The 20,121-nt window shown below is 42.2% G+C and overlaps 2 protein-coding genes across 4 annotated transcripts in view; one reads left to right on the forward strand and one right to left on the reverse strand.

The window, feature by feature from the left end:
- DYNC2H1 (dynein cytoplasmic 2 heavy chain 1) overlaps positions 1-2,455 on the reverse strand; it is a 189,028-nt gene extending 186,573 nt beyond the window's left edge. Inside the window, exon 1 of the mRNA XM_075050027.1 lies at positions 766-2,455. Coding sequence (XP_074906128.1) covers positions 766-966 — 201 coding nt within the window. The 5' untranslated portion in view covers positions 967-2,455. The remainder of the gene's footprint in view (positions 1-765) is intronic.
- DCUN1D5 (defective in cullin neddylation 1 domain containing 5) lies at positions 2,379-17,732 on the forward strand. Of its 3 annotated transcripts, none has more exons than XM_075050030.1 (8): positions 2,379-2,807; positions 5,667-5,758; positions 8,902-8,972; positions 9,367-9,458; positions 15,395-15,503; positions 15,597-15,701; positions 16,556-16,658; positions 17,415-17,732. In XM_075050030.1, the coding sequence occupies exons 3-8, from the start codon at positions 8,931-8,933 to the stop codon at positions 17,468-17,470; spliced, it is 507 nt and encodes a 168-aa protein (XP_074906131.1). In that variant the 5' UTR covers positions 2,379-2,807; positions 5,667-5,758; positions 8,902-8,930; the 3' UTR covers positions 17,471-17,732. The 3 variants fall into 3 exon arrangements, with proteins under 3 accessions (XP_074906131.1, XP_074906129.1, XP_074906130.1); XM_075050028.1 differs by lacking the exon at positions 2,379-2,807 and adding an exon at positions 2,818-2,973; XM_075050029.1 differs by lacking the exon at positions 2,379-2,807 and adding an exon at positions 3,045-3,763.
- The last annotated feature ends 2,389 nt before the right edge of the window (positions 17,733-20,121 follow it).

The following is a 20,121-nucleotide window of genomic DNA, read 5'->3' on the forward strand; positions in this document are numbered from 1 at the left end:
TGGGGGAGACAATCAGGAGAAGTAAAACTCGTGGGTTGAGATAAGAATGGTTTCATAGAACAGAAAAGAAGAAACTAATAATGATAACAGTAAAACTAATAAAATGACAACAGCAATAATAAAAGGATTGGAATGTACAAATGATGCGCAGTGCAATTGCTCACCACCAGCCAATCGACACCCAGCTAGTCCCTGAGCAGCGATCCCTCCGCCCCCAGTCCCCTCAGTTTATACACATGATAAATGTGTATGATAGATGTTGCGTCACATGGTATGGAATACCCTGTTGGCCAGTTTGGGTCAGCTGCCCTGGCTCCGTCCTGTGCCAACTTCTTGTGCCCCTCCAGCTTTCTTGCTGGCTGGGCATGAGAAGCTGAAAAATCCTTGACTTTAGACTAAACATTACTTAGCAACAACTGAAAACATAAGTGTTATCAACGTTCTTCTCATACTGAACTCAAAACATAGCACTGTACCAGCTACTAGGAAGACAATCAATCAATTCTATCCCAGCTGAAACCAGGACAATGTCACAGCTGACCATGTGGTCTTCACAGACTCCTGGGCCAGTAATTTATGCGGCAGACACTGAGACCCACATAGATATTTGCAGTAGGAAGATGTCTCCCAAATCAGATACCAGTGTTTTATGACCACTAAACCTGGGCTGGACCCCAGGCTCTGCATCCCCACTCGCACACTGGGATGCGGTGGACACGCTGGATCCACAGATGCCTGCACATACTCAGCTTGACACTGCTGTACCTTGTTGGATGCGGTGAGCTGGGTGCCCGAGCGCTGCACCACGAGGAGGAACTCATTGCCGTCGTCGAGGAAGTTGGTCAGCTCCGGGCGGGAATGGAGCCCCGCGGCCAGGGCAGCGGGACCCACAGCTGGATCCAGTCCGAAGTAGTTAGCAGCCGTGGCTGAAATAAACCGCTTCCTCTTGTCTCCCTCGCCGGCCATGCTGGCAGGACGCACCCCCGCCAGGCAGGATCAAGGGGGGGCTGGGTCCTGAACCCCACGGGAGTACGTGGAGGGCTGACGGGAGAAGACCCAAAGGGCGGGCGGCGGGAAGGCCGGCGGCTCACGCCGGGGTACAGGGCGAGGCCCGAGGCCTCCCGGCGTCCCCGCGTTGCCAAGCCCCGTCACTATGGTGACTGAAAATGGCGGCCCCGGCGCGCTCGCGAGCTTGGTCCGGGGGGCGACGGGCAAGCGCCGCGCCGTGCCGCGCCGCGGCCGCCGGCGGGCAGAAAGGCAGCGGTCGACGCGCTCGGTAATCGGCAGGCACGCCAGCCTGAGGGAGGCGGGCGGGGCAATGCGACGCTCCGCCCCGCAGGGCGGTGCCCTGGCGGCGCGCGCTGCCGGCAGGCCCCTCCGGAGCCGCCTGCGGTGAGGAAGCGGGGGGAGCACCCCCTCCCGCCGGCACAGGCGGCAGCCCCCGGCCCTGCCCGGCGGCTGCCCGGGCCTCGGCCGACCCTGGCGGCGTCCCGACCTGCTGCACGGCTTTCTTCTGGGAGTCTTCGAGGCGTCTCTCCTGCCGTCGGCCGCATGACGGTGTCACGGGCACCGGCGGTACTCGCGGTGCTTCCCTCCCCGCCCCCCCGCCCCGTTACCGATCCGTTTCCGCTAACGAACCCGCGGTCCCCGGGTTTGCGCTGCTTCGGTATCACCACGTGGAGCCCGGTGCGGGCCCGGCCCCGGGGGGCGGGGGGCGAGCGCTCAGGGCTACCGGACGCCGGCCAGCAGCAGCAGGCAGCCGCGGAGGAACGCGGTCCCGCCTCGGCGACACCCTCCCCGCAGCCCCCGGCCTCTGGAGCTGGACGGGGCTTCGGGGGCAGAGGCCTGCGGGGGACAGCTGGCGGACGAGCCGCGAGCGTGCCGTAGCGGTACCGACAACGGACACCGCAGAATAAACGTGAATGGCGAGAAACCGCCACCGCGTTCGTGCTCGGCGCCGGGAGCCAGGGGGCGGGCCGGCGGGTGCTGCTGCCAGCGGCAGGTCCGCCACCGGCAGCGCCTGCCTGTGGTTTCCCGCGGCTTCGCTACTCAGCGCGGGTTTTGGTTATCCGCTCTTCCTTCGGTGCTTGCCAGCGCTTCCAGCCGCTTCCTCACGCCAAGAGGGTCTTCACGCCGAAAAACCCCATCTCTTCTGCCCCCAGCAACTGCTCCTCCACTCGGCTCCCGACCCCTTCCCGCGGCCGCTGGCCCAGCCTCACGGCAGCCTCCACCGCTCCCGCTCGAGGGCCTGCCGGGCGGGCTGGCCTGCCGGCGTTCCGCGGGCTCCGGGAACGAAGGTTCACGCCTCCCCGCTTTATTTTACGGTGAACGCGCGCTGTAACGGCCACATATCCCCTCTTCTTCGTGCTCGCGCTGCCCTCGCCACCGTTAGCCGCCCTCAGAGCCACCCGCCCGGCGACGGGCTGTCCCGCCCCGCTGCAGCCGTGCCCGGCAACGCCGGGGGCGGCGGAGGGCGGGGCGGAGACTCACGGCGGGAAGGGCGCGCGCCTAGCCCCGCCCACTCGGGGGCGGGCCCCCGGCGGCGTCCCCGCCCCGGCGGCGCTGTCATTTCCTGCTCAGCGGTGTCTGTGTCCGGGTCGCTCGCCGTTCCCTAAGCAGTCGCTACCGCCCGGTTCCCCGCTCCCGCCCCGGGCGCGATACCCGCTTCTGGGACCGGGGCGGCGGCGGGGCCTGCCCGCGCAGCGGGGCGGGCGGGCAGGGCCCGGCGGGAGTGAGGAGGAGCAGGGCGGGACGGAGCTCCTCTCGTCTCCTCAGCGCCGGTCTCGGGAGGCGGCGGCCGGGCGACGGTGAGCCCGGGGGGCGGGTGGGGGGGGGGCCTCGGCCGCGGGCCCCGGCAGCGGGGCGGCCCCCGCCCCGAGGCGGGACGATGCCGGTGAAGAAGAAGAGGAAGTCCTCGGGGTCGGCAGCTGCGGCGGCAGACGACACCGGCCTCAAAAAGTGTAAACTCGGCAGGTACCGTCTCGCGGCGGGGCGGGGCGGGCCCGCGGCGGCTGTTGCCGGCTGTCACGTCCCGGGCGAGCGGCTGCGGGGGTGGGCCGCTCCTCCGCGGGCGGGGCGGGCCGGCGGCCCCGCTCCGCACCGCTCCGCACCGCACCCCACCGCGTGCCCCCGGGCTGCGGCATCCCTTTGTGCGGCGGCCGCCGGGCCCGGGGTGCCTGGGCTTCGCACCGGGGTGCGGCGGGCGCGGTGAGGCGGTGGTGGGGCCCGGCCGGCTCCGCGCAGCGCCTCGGTCGTGCCGGCGGGCCCGCGTTTGGCCGCCTGGCTCGGCGCCGGTGGGCACGTCCCGGTGGCGGGGTGTGCTGGTGCGGGGCCCTCGTCGTGAGGGTTGCAGCGGCTGCGTTTGGTTTGTTCGCGCTCGGGAGAAACGCCAGGAACCGCTCCCGTTCCCGGCCGGTTCAGCCTTTCGCTGTACCAATAGGGCCAATTCCAGCAGCGGTCCCCGTATTCAGTCTAAGCTCTTGCCTGGGGTAGGCAGCTCTCCTCGATTTGAGGTTGCCGGTACTCAGGATTTAACTACGTTAAATCATCTCTTCTTTTTTTTGCAGTGAAATGGAGGGAGAGGTCAGCACACTCCAAAACAAAAGCAGGAAAGGTTTTTCTAATAAATACAGGAGTCTGAAGCATCTTGCTCATTAACTACCATAAAAAGACCACTTATGCCGTGATACCTGAAAATTACCATTAGAATGATAAACCATTAGTATGGTGTAGCAGGAGCTTCCGGTGTGGCTTCCCAAAGAAGGCATGCAGTTACTTTCACCTATTAGAACTTGTTACATATGTCAGTAAACCAGTAGTACGACAAACGTCCTGAAGACATAAGAATACAAAGGACTTACGAAATCAATGCTACGGGAATGGCTGTTGCAAGAAACTGTGGCTATTGGCCGTTCTCATAGGTTGACCAAGCTTGAGTTTACAAGTACCTAGGCTTTTATTTTGTTATGACTGTTCATTTTGGATAAGTGTTCCAGAGCTCACTTTCTGTGGTCATTAATGATCTTTTAGTTTCAGTCTCAATTTATTCATAGCCAGTTAATAACCATTCTTGTACCTGCATTATCCTTTATATAACACTCCTCCCTCATGGTTCTGCCTGGTAGTGTATTTGGAGTGAATGCTGTGTTTTCTCATACTTTATTTTGTTAAATTAAACAAGCTACATTCTTCTGGTTTGTAATACCGATTTTCAGCTTCCGTGCTTATCATAGCTCTTCTCTGCATCTGTTCCAGTTTCAGTTCATCTTTCTTAAACACTGCTGACCAAAATTTTATGATCTTAATTTCTTTTACTTTAAAAAAAAATCTTTTGAAAGCTCCTTAACAAAAAAAAAAAAAACAAACTCTACAGGAAGCTAGTTGTCATTACGCAAAAACTATGATGTAAACGAGAGTTCATATTAGCTGATCACAAAATGTTAGATACACGAGCATTTTTGATGTAGCATTCTTATATAGCAATATATTGGTAATATTCTTTAATAAAACCAGTGATTACAAATGGATATATGTTAAACTGGATAAAACCAACAAGCACTATCATACTGTATGGCTCTCTTTAATTCTGGCTTTCAGCACGTTAGGCTTCATCTTGGAGAGCATTGCTTTCTTTTCCAGTGAAGCTTAAATCAATACATGGGAAATAAAGTTGTTTACCACCTCTCAGAACTGAACTCTTCTTTTCCTGCTTGATGTTTTAATTTTAAAATTGCAGTGTAGGAGCTGCATAATTTTAAATCCTCTCATATGATTAACTTTCACCTCATTCTTAGAAATAATCTTAACTTGTTCTAAAAGTCTGTAACTTGTCAACGTACACTCCTTTCAAATACAAGGTGCTGCAACTCCTTACTGACTAAAGATGCTTTCAAGTGGTCAGTATTCTTACTCGAAGAAATTAGTTATTCTATGTATTCTGTTAAAGAAGGATAAATTATGAAAAGTCACTTCCTAGGCAAACTGGGTTGTGTGTCGCATAATGAAGACAATGTGGGAGGGGGGAGCTGTGTGCGCTGAGCAGTTTTAATCTTACCATAGATTGTGTATTACTATTCTGGTATGTGTACCAAACATCTATAGAATTTACATATATTTAGTTACATGTTTAATGTAAACAAATTGACTGAGTTTTCTTCCCAAAGTTGGATGTTTAACTATAAATAGCCTGACTTTTAAATATGTCAAACTCTGCAGCTCCTCTTGACCTAAATGGGATCTGTGCGTATTCAGCACTCTTGAAGATCATGCTGCTTATTAGAGACCTAACTTTAAATGCCTATATATATAAATATATGTAGATAATAAGGCATTTGAATTACCGCGTAGTGATATTTTGACCATCTGTGTGTGGGTTATTCAGCTTAATATCTACAAGATAACAGTACTTTTGCATTTCAGAAAACATAATAGTTGCAATAAATTGAGCTATGAGAGGTCTGTATTTCAAGGTAATTCTATGTTCCAACAAGTGTTGAAATGGGATGACAGTTGCCTTTTAACAAATTCAGCTTCATTGTTGACGTATATTGACTTTGTGAAACAGTTTAAATAGTTTGAACTAATAATAAACAACTTGGAATTTAATTCTAAATTATTTCCTATTTCTCATATTAAAATAACACTTATCATCCTTGTGTTTCTATAAGCTATTGCAGATCACAAGCCTCTGGTAAAGTAATAAGTGGAGAGGAACATTTTTCAAGCAAAAAGTGCCTGGCTTGGTTTTATGAATATGCAGGTAATATGCAATGGATTAATATTTAAAACTATATGGTTTTGTTTAAAGCAAATGAGTACATCAATTATTATTTGCATTTTGCTTTTACTATGCTGATGTAGACATAAAAAATAGGTCAATGTTCGCTTCCTTATAGCATGCACTTGAATTAGTATAGCTTTTACTATCGCCTTTTCAGTAGTTGTTCTTTGTGACTTTTTCCTCTTTACTCTATGCTTTGTAACTTACCATGGCATTCTTTAAAGTGAAATAACTGATGTTGGACAGTACAGTGTTGAACCAGGATATACTGAATGATTCTACTTCCTGATTTGAAATGGGCAAGTAGAAGTCAGGACATTGAGAGGTAGTTTAGATAGAAGTTTATTTATCTAACTAGATATTGTTTATAATCAAGTTGGAAGGATAATTAAAAAGTTCATGATTTAAGCCTCTTGGTTTTCTGTTTTACAAAATAAAATAATAGATACTTACACTGTTTTTCCTGAGAATCTGTCCTAACATTTTTGATAGTGTAAATAACAAATGTTTCATTCAAAAGTGTTAGAAGTAGTCTATTTCAAATAAATCAGGATCGTTATCCAAGTAATAGCTGCTTTCAGTGAGTATGCAGTGTATTTTGCAGAATTTTAGACTATTGCTGCCATTTATTTACCAATTATATGGTTAGAAATTCAGGATCTGTAAACTGTTACTAATTTCTTTTCCTGTCTAGTAACTACTTGAAGTCCATTGTAACTAGTTGGTGATTAAAACTCATTAATGTCTAGTTCTCAGTATGAAATGAGCTGATGATTTATCTGCCAGCAATTGGTTTGAGTATATTTATCAGAACTGCTGCTTTCCTTGCAGTCTTTCCACAGCAATGAACTACTCCTGATTCTAGTAATCTGCTTTCTAATTTAGGTTTGAGGCATACTCTTTTGGAGTAAAGAGTCTTCTTCTGAGGAAAATAATAATTGTCAACTAATTTTCTTCTGATAAATGCACTTGCACATACTTTTAACTTTTTTAAGGCCTGTAAATTTTGTTTTTGTTGTTGAGTCAAGACCTGAGTGTAGGAGGTTATACTTTGTTAGTTAACCAGTAATCAAAATATGCCATGTTTCTAGCATAAAATAGAATTCCAGTGAAATTATACACCATAGGAGATTAAATGTTTCTGTTAAAAGAGAAAATTACATACAGACACACACACACATATCTATAGGAATTGTACATATGATTTCTGGGCCAAAAACACTGATTCAAGTTTATACTTGTCATTACTAGTGAAGCCTTGTATGTGTTTCTCTTCACAAATTAACCTTGTAATTTTTTTAACACATTCTATGTAAGGGCTTCTCAAAACCAGATAGAAGTGTTTTGCCTTGCTTGCTTAGGCAAAATGTTCTTTCCAACATTTTTAAGAGGTAGGGGCTCATGGTCTTAAATGCCAATTGCATTTTATTTTTCTGTAAAAGTAGCTGTTCTATGTTCTCCCATGGGAGACAGTCCTCCCTGAACTTCTCCAACATGGGTCCTTCCCATGGGCTGCAGTTCTTCACGAACTGCTCCAGCGTGGGTCCCTTCTGTGGGCTGCAGTCCTTCAGGCACAGACTGCTCCAGTGTGGGTCCCCCGCAGGGTCACAAGTCCTGCCAGCAAATCTGCTCCAGCGTGGGCTCCTCTCTCCACAGATCCGCAGGTCCTGCCAGGAGCCTGCTCCAGCACGGGCATCCCACAGGGCCACAGACTCCTTTGGGCACCCACCTGCTCCAGCATGGGGTCCTCCCCGGGCTGCAGGTGGAGATCTGCTCCCCCGTGGACCTCCCTGGGCTGCAGGGGGACAGCCTGCCTCACCATGGTCTTCCCCACGGGCTGCAGGGGAATCTCTGCTCCGGCGCCTGGAGCATCTCCTCCCCTCCTTCTGCACTGACCTGGGGGTCTGCAAGGTTGTTGCTCTCACATGTTCTCACTCCTGTCTCCAACTGCCATTTCAGTGCCCACTGCAGCTTTTTTCCCTTCTTAAATCTGTTATCCCAGAGTTGCTACCACTATCGCTGATGGGCTCGGCCTTGGACAGTGGCGGCTCCATCTTGGAGCCGGCTGGCATTGGCTCTGTCAGACATTGGGGAAGCTTCCAGCAGCTTCTCACAGAACCCACCCCTGTAACCCCCCCGCTACCAAAACCTTGCCACACAAACACAATACAATGGGTTCATATTCACTAAAACAATGTTAACATAATGATCCAAGACTTATCAAAATAGCATGTCAACAGGCCTTCTAATAATATTTGGTTACCCAGTAGGAGTCATTTTTGGAACAGGCTTAGCAGAAATAACTGAACCCAGAGAGTGATTCAGAGAAACAAAGAGTTGTGGAGTGTGTCTGTATGTGCTCTTTAAATACGCTTTTTTGCTGCTTTTTAGAGGCTTTCTTTGTGTTAAAATGGAAAAGTGACAGCATGACACTAACTGTTGTGGTCGTAATCAAGTTATTTTCTCTGCAGTCATAAACCTTTTTCTGCTTTGTACATGGCTAACATGCTTAGCATTTTCCTGATTTATTGTTATCACTCTCCTCATGTTACTCAGCATCATAAAACTAACCTTGCATTATTTGAAGATTCATCCTTTTCTGTGTTAGTGCAAACCCATAATGTTAACATCATTGAAAGAGCAATATCTGTAATAGTAGCTCAGGCAGAATTAATTTTTGTTATTGTTGATAAAATAACTCTTTGAAGAACATTATTCATAGAGTAACTTCAGCACAGAGTAGCAGTACCCAAGTTGTCTCAAAAACAATTGACCACCACAATTATTGGAGTTGAGCTGTGTCAGTGGGAAACTCAGTGGAATCTTTTGAAAACTCGCATACACAAACTAAAATAGCTTGTCTGCTGTTGTGGGGAGGCAGTGCACAAAATGAAAGTTCTGGTTTAGTTTTGCTTTTGGTTCATAGTGTTACTTCATATGTAACATACGTGCCCCCACATTGTGGTTGTTAGAATGGTTATAACATAAAAGCTACTTAATAGTGTAATGCAGTGTTTTTAAGGATAGCTTGTATGCAATATAGTTTAATTATTGTTGTGTATAACCCTTGTGAGCAGTGAATGTTACTTAGATTTCAGTCCGGTTTCTTTTTGGTTTTGAAGGTCCCGATGAAGTCGTGGGGCCCGAAGGAATGGAAAAGTTCTGTGAAGACATCGGTGTTGAGCCTGAAAATGTATGTTTCTTGCACGATACTAATAACGCTTTAAAAGGGGGTATTGGGTAAGATTAAGTTCTGTGTAAAACTCTTAACTTCAGTAAGCAAAGGGTTGTTTATCTTCCTGCTTTTAGGAGCTGTTCTAAGATATTTCAGCTGAATATATCAATTATGCGTGGCTGGTGTGTGAGGTTTTGTTTGTTTTATTATAGTAACATTTCATTTTCAGAAATCGAAATTAAGAGAAAGATTGCACATAGCTGAATTAATAAATGGTAACAAATATGAAGTGCAAGCATGTACAACAATTGCTAGAATGTTTGAATGCTTAGAGTTTTCTTCTCGGACATCTAGAAATCAGCCTTTTCTTACATACCGACTCCTTTTTCTTCCCTTGTTTTTTCCCCCCTAGATTATTATGTTAGTTTTAGCCTGGAAACTAGAGGCTGAAAGCATGGGATTTTTTACCAAGGAAGAATGGTTAAAAGGAATGACCTCATTACAGTAAGAGCTTTTTTACATATATAACAGAATGTTCTAATTTTATGTTTGTACTAGTAGCTTAATAATTCTTGCCCTCAGTTTCTTGTGCATTGGCAGTAAGACACAGAAACTCAGGTCTGGTCTTGGTCAACAACTGGAAATAGCTGTTGTTCTTAAAGTTGTGAATCTGATGAGTTCACGCAAATGATGAAGTTTTGTCTAACCCTAATAAATCAGGTTTTGGTGGCTTCTTTTTCTCACAAAAAATATTATTCTAGTTGGTAGACACAAATAAGTAGATCTGGAGATAGCCATAAGCATATCTCAGCACTAGTATTCTAGAAAGTTTTTACTGATTTCTAAGCTTTATAGATGAGGACTGCATTGATAATAATTTTGGTTATTACTGTTATTTATAAGATGGAGGTCAAAAGCCATGCTTAATGCTTAGGTTAAGTAACACTTTCAATTTATAAATAAATTTCTCACTCCTTCTGTTTGTAAGAATTTTTGGTGAGATATCGCTCTGCCCAAAGAGGTTTTTTCTTCCATGAGACTGATCAGCTTTTTGTGAGGCTTAGTTCAGTTGTCCCTTTTTGTTTGTTCTTCATGAAACTACTTACGGTACATGAATGTTTTAAGGGTGACTTGTTATGACACTGCATTCAATATTAAAAATGTCAGGGAGCTACCCTTGCAGCTACAGCATGGTGGGAAAGAGGAGCTGATTTGACCCTTGGAGTTGGCACAGCTGCCTTATCAGTTGTGAAGTGGTTTGGGAAATTGTACTGGGTAGATACCCTCTGGCTATTTGAGACTATGGAGTAAGTGACTGTGGCCTGACTCTCTTGTGCAAATCTTACTGATTTGGGATCGTGCTTCCAATAGATGCCTTGATTGTTTTGTGACTGTCAGAAGCTCTTAAATTTAGTAAGAGCTGGAATGATTAAATTGCCTGAAATTCAGGACGACAGAGATTAAATTCCAGGTGCATAAATTTCTAGATGCAGTGAATGGGTGTAATTTGGTTACTTCTCTGAAGTACTTAATTTTTATGCCCAAATGGGAGCTCTCAAGAGTTAGCCAGTATAGCAGAATGCAAGCACAAAGATATATGAAACCAGGCACGTCTTCAGAGCCAATATTATAGACTTCATTTCTAATAATCTGCTGTGATTAGGAATCTTCTGGAACTTTTAAGAACAGAGCTGGTCATGCTGTAGGTTAAATGTGTTTAAGACAGAAAATATGGTACTGCTGTGCATTTTTACATAAAAAGACTTGTGGTCGGAGCACTTTCCTAAGCCTAAACCAGTTAGCCTGTACATTTTGCTTCCCCTGGGTGTGCTCTAATAGCAGGCTGTAGACTAAGCAGCTGGATCAAGCAGTGGCAGTCACGTGAAGGAATTCAAGATTTGTTGGCTTAAAAAGAGAATATAAATCTGTAGACTTGTGCTGTTTGTGATTACTGGGAAGGGAGGTTCATATTATGGCATTCCATCTGGAATGGGGGAATCTAGTTTCTCTTGAAAGATCTGACAGAAGTTTTGAAGGAGAAGGATTTTATGCTCTTAAAGCAATAGAGTATTATTACATTCTTGCATAGCCTTTTTTTTTTTTTAATTTATGCATGAAGAAATTACATTAAAATGCACTAAAAGCCCAGAGTGTCTTCTAAGTCAGAGTTTTATTACAGAATCCTTATTTCAAAATATGTGAAATGTCACATAAGGTAATTGCATGAGCAGGGTTGGGTGGAATTCAGCTCCATAGTAAGACACCTAAATGTGTGGTTTATATGCTAGAGCTGGACTTCTTAAACTCTTACTGCAATCTTTGGAAATCTAGTCAATGTAGTCGAGCCTGGGGAGGTATTCAGTTTGCCCTAAGACCTAGTGGCTGGTCACCTGAATTGCTCTTATAGTTTGGTTGGCTGAACCTCTATGAATGGCAACACCTACATCTTAGACACCTAAATCTGATCTACAGTTAGCCAATGTTTGGGTGCCTGAATCTTGAAGTGACATTCTTTTGTGTGTGGTTTTATGATACGCTGATGAAGTTTGTTCTTTAGGGAGGAGGAGAAAAATAAATGTGTGATAAGGTATACACTGTCAAAATTAAGGTGGATCAAGCACTAAGTAGCAGCTTATGAGACTTAAACAACTTAAGCTGCGAAAGTGAGGTTTGTAGTATGTCATGTTGGTAGGGTGAACTCTGCCGTGTGTGTGTGTGTGTGTGTGTGTGTGTGTGTGTGTATATTTGAAAACTGGGTGCCTGAATCTAAATTAATCACCTGAAGCTCTTTTCATAGTCAGCATAGAGAAACAAGTACCTCTGCTGGGCAATTTATATCAGCTATTTTAAATGCCTCCTTAGGATGAAATGACTAGCCTTCAGGAAGTGACTGTTCATCTACATTTGCTTTAAAGCCATTGGAGAGTGAATAACTTAGAGTTGAGCATTTAACTTTAGGTATCTGAGTTAAAGGAGAAGCATAATCAGGTATTTGTCAATTGTAGGCTTTGCAGACCTACAAAGAAAAAAAAATCTAGTTACGAAATGAAGGTGAAGGAAAAAGGATTACAATTCATGATTTTATTAAACTCCACGGAAGTCATTGTTTGAACTAGGTAAATACAAGGAATTTTGTGTGTAAGGAAGAGAGACGTAAGCTGCTGTATTGTCGGAGTACTTCCCTCTGGCTATTTTTTTTTTTTAAACCTTAGAATTTGAGTCAAATTTTACATTAAAATTGAGCTTTTAAAAATGAGTCGCCAGGTAAAGAGCAGAGAGACAAGTTAGATTCAAACTGAGGGAAAGATAGGGTCATGATCTCATATTTTTAGGTACAAGAGAAGCCACATGAGAGAGAAAGAGGAAAAAAAAAGCCAGGTTTGTAACTTCTTGCTGTTTGCAGAATTATTAGTAAAACCAACTTATTTGGGTTGGTTTTAATGATAGGCTAATATTAGCTGCTTTTCCAACAAAGCTTTTTGCTTGTTACTGCCTTTCCTTCTGTTAATGTTTGCGAGGCTAACACAAAGCATAAGGTAAATAATTTCTTTATGCCAGTATAGCATTCAGTGTATACTGGAATCTAAACAATTTCTGGTCTCCAGACCTGTAAATCAATTGACATAGTGAAACTATAGCATTGTCCGGGCATGGAAAAGATGTCCCTTTGTTTTCCTAAGCCATTACTTCCTTGGACCTCTGTATCCAGTTACAATATGGAACCTAAATTTCAGAAGATCCTGTTTCAACGCTTGAAGAGAGTGGATGGGCTAGATGGGTATCATTTCCTTTTGTCCATCTGGAGGGCTGGGTGATGGCAGGGGAACTCTTTTGTAGATTAAAAGACCTTCAAACTACTTTATATACTGCCACTAAATGCTTTTGGTTTAATGTTTGTATGCATCTCACTAATTTTTCTTTTTAGTAAGACAAGCATGTGTGAATAATTATGAAATATGAAACATTGGAATATCTGAGTAGGACTTACTGAATCATCACTCTGTCCATGTTAGCTATGCCTCAGATGAACTCTCTACCTCAACAGAAATCAAAATAGGACTGCTTTGTGGTGCTAATTTAAGTTTTGTTATAAATATGATGTAGGGATGCGAAGAGAAAGGTAGTAAGCTAGTGACTAGTTTTGTTGATCTTGAGGTAGCCTTATTTAATGCTATCTTTCAGCAAAGGCAGTTCAAGAAATCACATGCTTTTTCTAGTCTCTGTAGAGGAGTTTGGTGCTAATTCACTTGTGCTAACTAGAAGGTTGTTCTGACTAAAAAAATAAATAGGAAAATTATTCTAAGTATGGGTGACCTCAGCCATCTTGTTTATGGTGCAGCCATACAAGCAGCCCTATCTCTATAAAAGAGGAGTTTGGCAGCTCCTTAACTCACTGGTGTGAAGAAAATCCATAGCCAGGTGTGGAAATGCCTTAAATGGCTTTAACAGAGGTATGTCCCTGCATTGGGCTTCAGAGGATGGTGCCTGTCTGTTTGAGTGTGATCCATTTGACTGTTTTGTTTTAAATAGGTTGACTATAGCTCAGGAGTCTTGAGGCTTAATAATTGCACAGTTTCATACCACCTTTTTCAAGCGAATCACTTCTGTATTAAAATATATGTAGCCAATAGTACAGTAGACAATAACAGGCATTTTACTTCGTACTTAAATTCATGATTATTTGAACAATTTTAACAAAATATTTTTAAGTCATTTAAACATACTGAAATTTGTGTATATCCATGTTATGGTAAATAATCTTAGTCAAATTATATTTGACAAAATATGTGGTAAACCCACTTTAAGTAGTTTATATATGTCATTAGTACACTAACAACATGAGCACTTAGTTAGGTCTTAAATAGGTAGATTTGTCCTCAAATGTAGAGGACGATGTTATTTCAGTATGAGGGTTTGAACATGGAAAGAAGAGACATGAACATAAAATGAGATGCCTTTGTAGCATAGTATAATACTGTTTTGAGGGTTAAATGATAGAATACATAAACCAATTAGATGGCTGAAGACAAAAAAAGTAATTTTTTATTAAATTTACCAAAGCTTTTTTAACAAGATTTCTTTTCAACTTAATGCATGGTTTATTGCAAAATATATTAGTTCTTGTCATCTGAATATGCAGCCTAATTAGCTAATAGTTTTATTTTTTAGCACTGATCTTGGCTGGGACTCAGTGCTGCTTTAGGTAGATGCTGCTAGAGACAAGAAATAACAAAAGGCTCCATCGGCTGGAATTTGTTGTGGCAGCCTGAGAGGGGCAGACAGACATACATGCATACACAGACTAGCAGACCTGAGGAACAGGGAGTATCGGCTGTGGGCAAAGTACGGCATCAAAGTACAGCATCTCAGCAACCTGCTGCGGTACTTTTGAAGGGCGCTTGCTATGGGCTATGGTGACGAGTCCCTAAGGAGCTGTTAGATGCAAATGTATTCTCTGAGAGTCAGGCTGCCAGAAGGGGGGGACATTACCAAAGGAAGTATTTATTTATGTATCTGTATTTCTGAAAGTATTGCTTCTGTCACGCAGGATACAGGGCAAGGTGCGTTTATTATTTTTGTTTTAATCTTAGCAGCTAGTATTTTATAAGAATAAAATGTGATATAATATAACAGCTGTTCTTTTGAGTGAGTCTTTCCTGGAGGATTAGCATGTGTAAATTACATTCTTCTCTGCCATTGTTGGTGAATCTAACTCCTTTTCTATTTGGAAACAAAAGCCCTTGCCAAGTAAAATACGTAGAGTTCTTCTTTTCTGCCAAAAAGTTATTTTTGCCAAAGGGTTATCCTGTCAACTAGCAGACCTGTACATTCTCATGCAGCCTGTAAGTTTTCAGTTGAATAGCTACTGTCTAATCCAGGTGATAGGCTTATCAAAGCTTGTGTTTATCAGTCATAAAACACGGGCAGACTAGTATGTTTTGCAGAGTGCTGCTCAGTCCTGACACTCATAAATATGTAGTCTTGAAGTGTGTTTTCAGGGTTTGTTTTTTTTCCAAAGAGATATGACATAAAGCCCTTATTTACAGCTGGATTTTACCACCTTAATGCACACTGAATACTGTTTTCTCCAACCTTCCATAGTGATTGGAAGATAAGATAGTGCTGGGTGTGAATATAAATTGTAGAGTATGGCATAAAAAGACTACTATTTGAGAAGTAAAGCAGAGACTTTGTATTATATTATATTGCTAATATATTTTTTAAAACTTGCTTACAGAAGCCAGGCATCCATCATTTCAGTAAGCTGCAGATGTTGAGCATATTCAGTATTCTTTAAGTCACTTTCATAGTATTAATCCTGTACAACTGATGATTGCATTTTGGTGATTTTAATTTTTTATGTTTGCTGGCATTTTTTTTTCATTGTCCAAATGTTTTGTTTTGAACTTCTAATATCATTTGGTTTTATTTCTTTTAAGGTGTGACTGTACAGAAAAATTGCAGAGTAAATTTGACTTCTTGCGGTCACAATTGAATGACATTTCATCTTTTAAGAATATCTACAGATATGCCTTTGATTTTGCAAGGGTAAGACTACTGCAGTGTTAGAGAAGTTCTTATTTTAATTATTCAACAAGCTTGTACTTGAGTGGGTTTTGTGCTTTCTTTATTCAACCTTAGGATAAAGACCAGCGAAGTCTTGATATTGATACTGCAAAATCCATGTTAGCTCTTCTGCTTGGAAGAACTTGGCCACTGTTTTCAGTATTTTATCAATACCTGGAGGTACAAGTTTCCTTGACTTTCTGAATGATGGCATAGTAGTTGGGCTGTTCTGTGAAAAGATTTCAGGGTTTGTGTTGTTTTGCTCAAGAATGTATCCATATTGCTCCTCTTCCCTTGCTTGATGTGCTTATGAAACAGTGATATATGTGTCACAGATTCTTTTCTCCCTCCTTGTACCTACCCCCCTTCTTTTATCAAAGGCAACTAAAATTCCATCTTAATTAGACTATAAAGGTAAATTTAAAATTAAATAATAGAGCCCCAACAGTCTCTTCATGTGGTACATCAGTGCTGAATTTCAACTTTGCTTTGTGTAGATACAGTATGTAGGTACCTTGAACTCTAGCTGTCTCTGGAAGATTTTGGTCAGCTCAGCTGCAAGTGACTTAGTCAATAATGTGCACATGTGTAGGTTGTGGAGCATGCTGGGCTTGAGACTCCTCCCTGGCTTCAAATCAGTACTAACGTTGCAAAGTAGATGTCCTTATGATCGTATGGTATTGTACGCTGGAGAAAAGATTATTTTTTAATCATTCATTCTGAAAATACATCTGAGCTAAGTGTGCCCCACTTCAGGGCAAGATTAAAATTTACCAGTTTTTGAAGCTTAAGAGTGGTGACTTTGTGATTCCCTGGTATTTCAATTTTGCTCTGATCCTTCAAGAAACCATTTTATATAGTTTCAGTACTATGAAATATGTACACATGTAGTATTTTAGAAAATGGAAAATCAAGGAAATAATAACCGTTGTTACCCATTAAATGAGTTGTTAGGAACTGATTGAAGATAAAATGAGATGCAGCATTACCAAATGTCACTTGACATTTTAATGTTCTGAAATTATTTTCCCTAGCAATCGAAGTATAGAGTTATGAACAAGGATCAGTGGTACAATGTGCTAGAGTTCAGCAGAACTGTCCATGCAGATCTTAGCAACTATGATGAAGATGGTGCATGTAAGTATTCATAACGTTTGGCTTATTCAGCTATTATTTCAGTATTTTCAATTTGCATAAAACAAATTTCTGTGACAGAAACAATATTGTAAGTTATAAAATATTTCTTCTCCAACAATGCGTAGAAAAACTGTCCTGATAACCATCCATCTTCAAACTGTAGATATTAATCATAGTAGTTTGTCAGGGGTATGATGGTGTACTTAAGCCAACTTATATTCAGTTGAGGATCTAGTGAAGCTGCTTGCTACATGAAACTATAGACTTGCAAATAGAATTATAAAGAGCAAACTCTCATTTTGTACTAATATATAAAAAACTCTAGTTTAACTATGAAGTAGCCTAGCTGCTGGTACTTGGGGCTGAACTCTACACCTGGCTGATAGTCAATCATACTATGACTGCATTAGGCATCCCATTTTGGTCTGTGTTCTAATTATGTGCAATTTTGAAAGCTCTAGGAAGAAATTAGTTGTGCTGATTTACATTACGACCTTATGTTTATGCTTTCCGTTCAGTTCGGTGCAACTGTCAGATGTCAGGAACATGTTTTTCCATAGTTCTCTGTAGTGTTATTTGTGCACTTTTTGCCACCTTTGGATTGAAATTATTGTCATAATCTTTGAGTCTTAATAAGTATTTGATCATAGGATTGACATGGTTGTTACGTAGACCAATAGTTTGAACCTTTATACTTTAAGAGAAGATGTTTGAAAGACATTGGCAAATATAACTCCAAGTTTCATCCATTTGCAGGGCCTGTACTTCTGGATGAATTTGTTGAATGGCAAAAAGTTCGTCAAGCGTCATAGCAAGAATTCAAAAGAAAATGCAAAAGTTTTTTTTGGTGCCCGCCTGTACACAAACTAATGAGAAAAACAAAGGATTGCATTTTCATTCTTAAGAAAGACTTTACAGTATTTTTTTTTTCCTTTTTTAAGGAAATTTTCTTGTTATACGTGATATGGGCATTGAACCACACCTCTTCTGAGACTGAAAGTTGGAGTTCTTGTTTTGAGTCTTATGTTTATAGCATTTATTTCAGAACAATAAAGATTCCAATTTGTGACAAAGGCCTAAAAGTGAAGAATGTCCCTTGAATGTGAGTGTGGTGTCTATTTTTAAAACCAAATCTTTAAGATTATCTTTCTCAGAAGTGCCCTTTGCTATGGATTTTTGAAGACCTTAAAAATGTTTAACTGGCACTGTTGCTTGCTGATGGTATGATTGTCATGCGTGACAAACATTAGAAAGAATGACTGATTTTTGGAGCCCTGGGTGGGAGTGTGCTAATTTGTTTATTAATTATTGGTCATGGGTTGCGCCACAGTTTTCAGCTCCTTGTGGAGACAAAGGCCTTAAACTCTAATTTTTTTTTCTTTTTTCTTTTTTGTTCAGTACCCACCCAGTGGCATGGCATTTAATGGCAGGCCCTTTTAAAGCAGAAAAGTGTAGAGCATATGGCTCTGTATGCAGAATGGCTGAAAACTAGTTGCCTGTACTTCAAATGGTGAACACAGATACTCTTTGGTACAGTAAGGCAGCTTCAAATTTCTACTACAACTTAGTCTTTGGATTGCTTTGTATAAAAAGTGCAATTTATATTTTAAAAGGGAAAGCTGGAAAGACTTGGTTTCGAGCTTTGCTTCTTACATGTTTTAGACTGGAAGCATTCACAGCATGACTTTTTTTTTATCTCCCTGGATGCTTTTCATAATGTAAGTCAAGAAGAGACTATTAAGTCACCTACCTTTTACCTGTTTATAACAGGCTATTAATTTTTACCCTGTTACTCCATCTATTGAATCCAATAACTACTGTGATTTGCCCTTCTAGGTGTTCAGTATTCGTGGCAACCTTTAAATACAGTAGAAGCTTGTCACTGTACCTTCCTGCCCAAGAGGCCCAATGCCACCCTTGAGAAGGAAAGGGATTTTAATGAGTAAATGTGAGAAACCAGAGCAGAATGAGAGAATGAAGCATTTGTAACTTCTACTTTATTATATAAATACGTTATGTAGACTGTGATAATGCCATGAGACTCAGTCAGCGATCGAGGCCTCATTGTGCCAAATACTTCAACCGCTTGAAATAAGAATAGACAATGTAAGCTAGGCATGACTTGAAGATCTTTGCCTCAGGGAAATGACTTCTGTTTTGCACATCCCTTATTCAGACTAACAAGCATGAGTTTTCCTGTCCTTAAGGAAAGCTTTATTCCCAAGATGAATCTTTTTTTTTTCTTTTTTTTTTTTTTTCTTTCTCACAAGGAGGGGAAAAAAAAGACAAGGTGTGAGGAGAAATGAGAAGTGGGACAAACTAGTAGTGTGTGCCTGTGCTCTTGTTTCTACTAGAGGACCACTCTTGCAACTTACTCTTCAGAACTGCTTGCTGTGGGCTGCAGGAAGCAATGCAGTGATGGTCCATGGGCTGTTCTACAAGTCACCTGACAGTGCAGTTGAACCTTAGAAGCTTGGTTCTGCCCAAGTGAAAAAAAGCATTGGGGGGAAAAAACAAACAAAAAACCACCCCAAACAGTTGAGATACTTGGAAGATCGCTGCTTGTACAGTGGCTAGTGTATGCGTGCACGCAAACACATGCGCTACAGCTGTTCTGTTATTCCACCTTTTTTAAGTACTTAATTTTAGGCCTCATGTAGTCTTCAGCAGTTCTCTTCAATATGTTACAAGTTGTCCATTTGCATTACTGATAATTCTGATTTCACTCATAACAGAGTGCCTTTCATTTGGAGATTGCCCTACCCCACAGAAAGTTAGTGCCAGAATGAGATTAACTTCAAGGGTCCCAAGATCTACTGGTAGAGTAAGGTCCTAAGATGCACAGATAAACATGCACCAATTAACTTAGGTCAGGGGAAGTACTGCTGTATACTAAATCTGTGCGGGGGTACTGATTCTGAAATTACTTTCTCAAATTCACTAAAATAACTCTCCTTGCTTAGTATGTTTAGTCCCCATTATAACTGGGAAATTATCTTCCCAGAAGTTTTGAAATACCTGTTAGAAGATGAATATTTTACAGTGTGATTTTAAAAAAAAAAAAAAAAAAATCATCTTTTTTTAGGTAACTGCAAACTGTCGTGAATTCAATTTAAACGAGTTGGTCCTAGAGGATGGTATTAGAGTTTAACAGTAGGAGTGATGCATCTACCAATCCGAGGTGGTCAAGTACTTACCATTAAGGTGTAAGACGCTATGTGATGTATCATTTGTATCTCTGTTAAGGTTTTATCAGTATTCCTATAATAAATCCATGTTTCAGGGATTTATAACTTGGTTGTGTGCGTGATTGCAAATCATCAGTTACTGTAAAATTTTGACTGGGAATGAATGTATTTAAACTACTTAAAATCAATATAGTTTTTCAAATTTGAATAAAATAGGATTTTAAGTTATGGGGTTTTGTGCTAAAAGCTGCAATCAGATTTATTGTTTAAATGTG

Source organism: Buteo buteo, chromosome 18 (assembly GCF_964188355.1).
Source record: "Buteo buteo chromosome 18, bButBut1.hap1.1, whole genome shotgun sequence".
NCBI lineage: Eukaryota > Metazoa > Chordata > Aves > Accipitriformes > Accipitridae > Buteo > Buteo buteo.

What these genes read in the sequence shown, in the direction of transcription:
- DCUN1D5 (XM_075050028.1), top strand. Translation starts at nt 2,888, where the DNA reads ATGCCGGTGAAGAAGAAGAGGAAGTCCTCGGGGTCGGCAGCTGCGGCG. An exon ending in TATTTTATCAATACCTGGAG is followed by an intron (nt 15,702 to 16,555) that starts GTACAAGTTTCC and finishes TATTTTCCCTAG; the next exon opens with CAATCGAAGTATAGAGTTAT. An exon ending in CTATGATGAAGATGGTGCAT is followed by an intron (nt 16,659 to 17,414) that starts GTAAGTATTCAT and finishes ATCCATTTGCAG; the next exon opens with GGCCTGTACTTCTGGATGAA.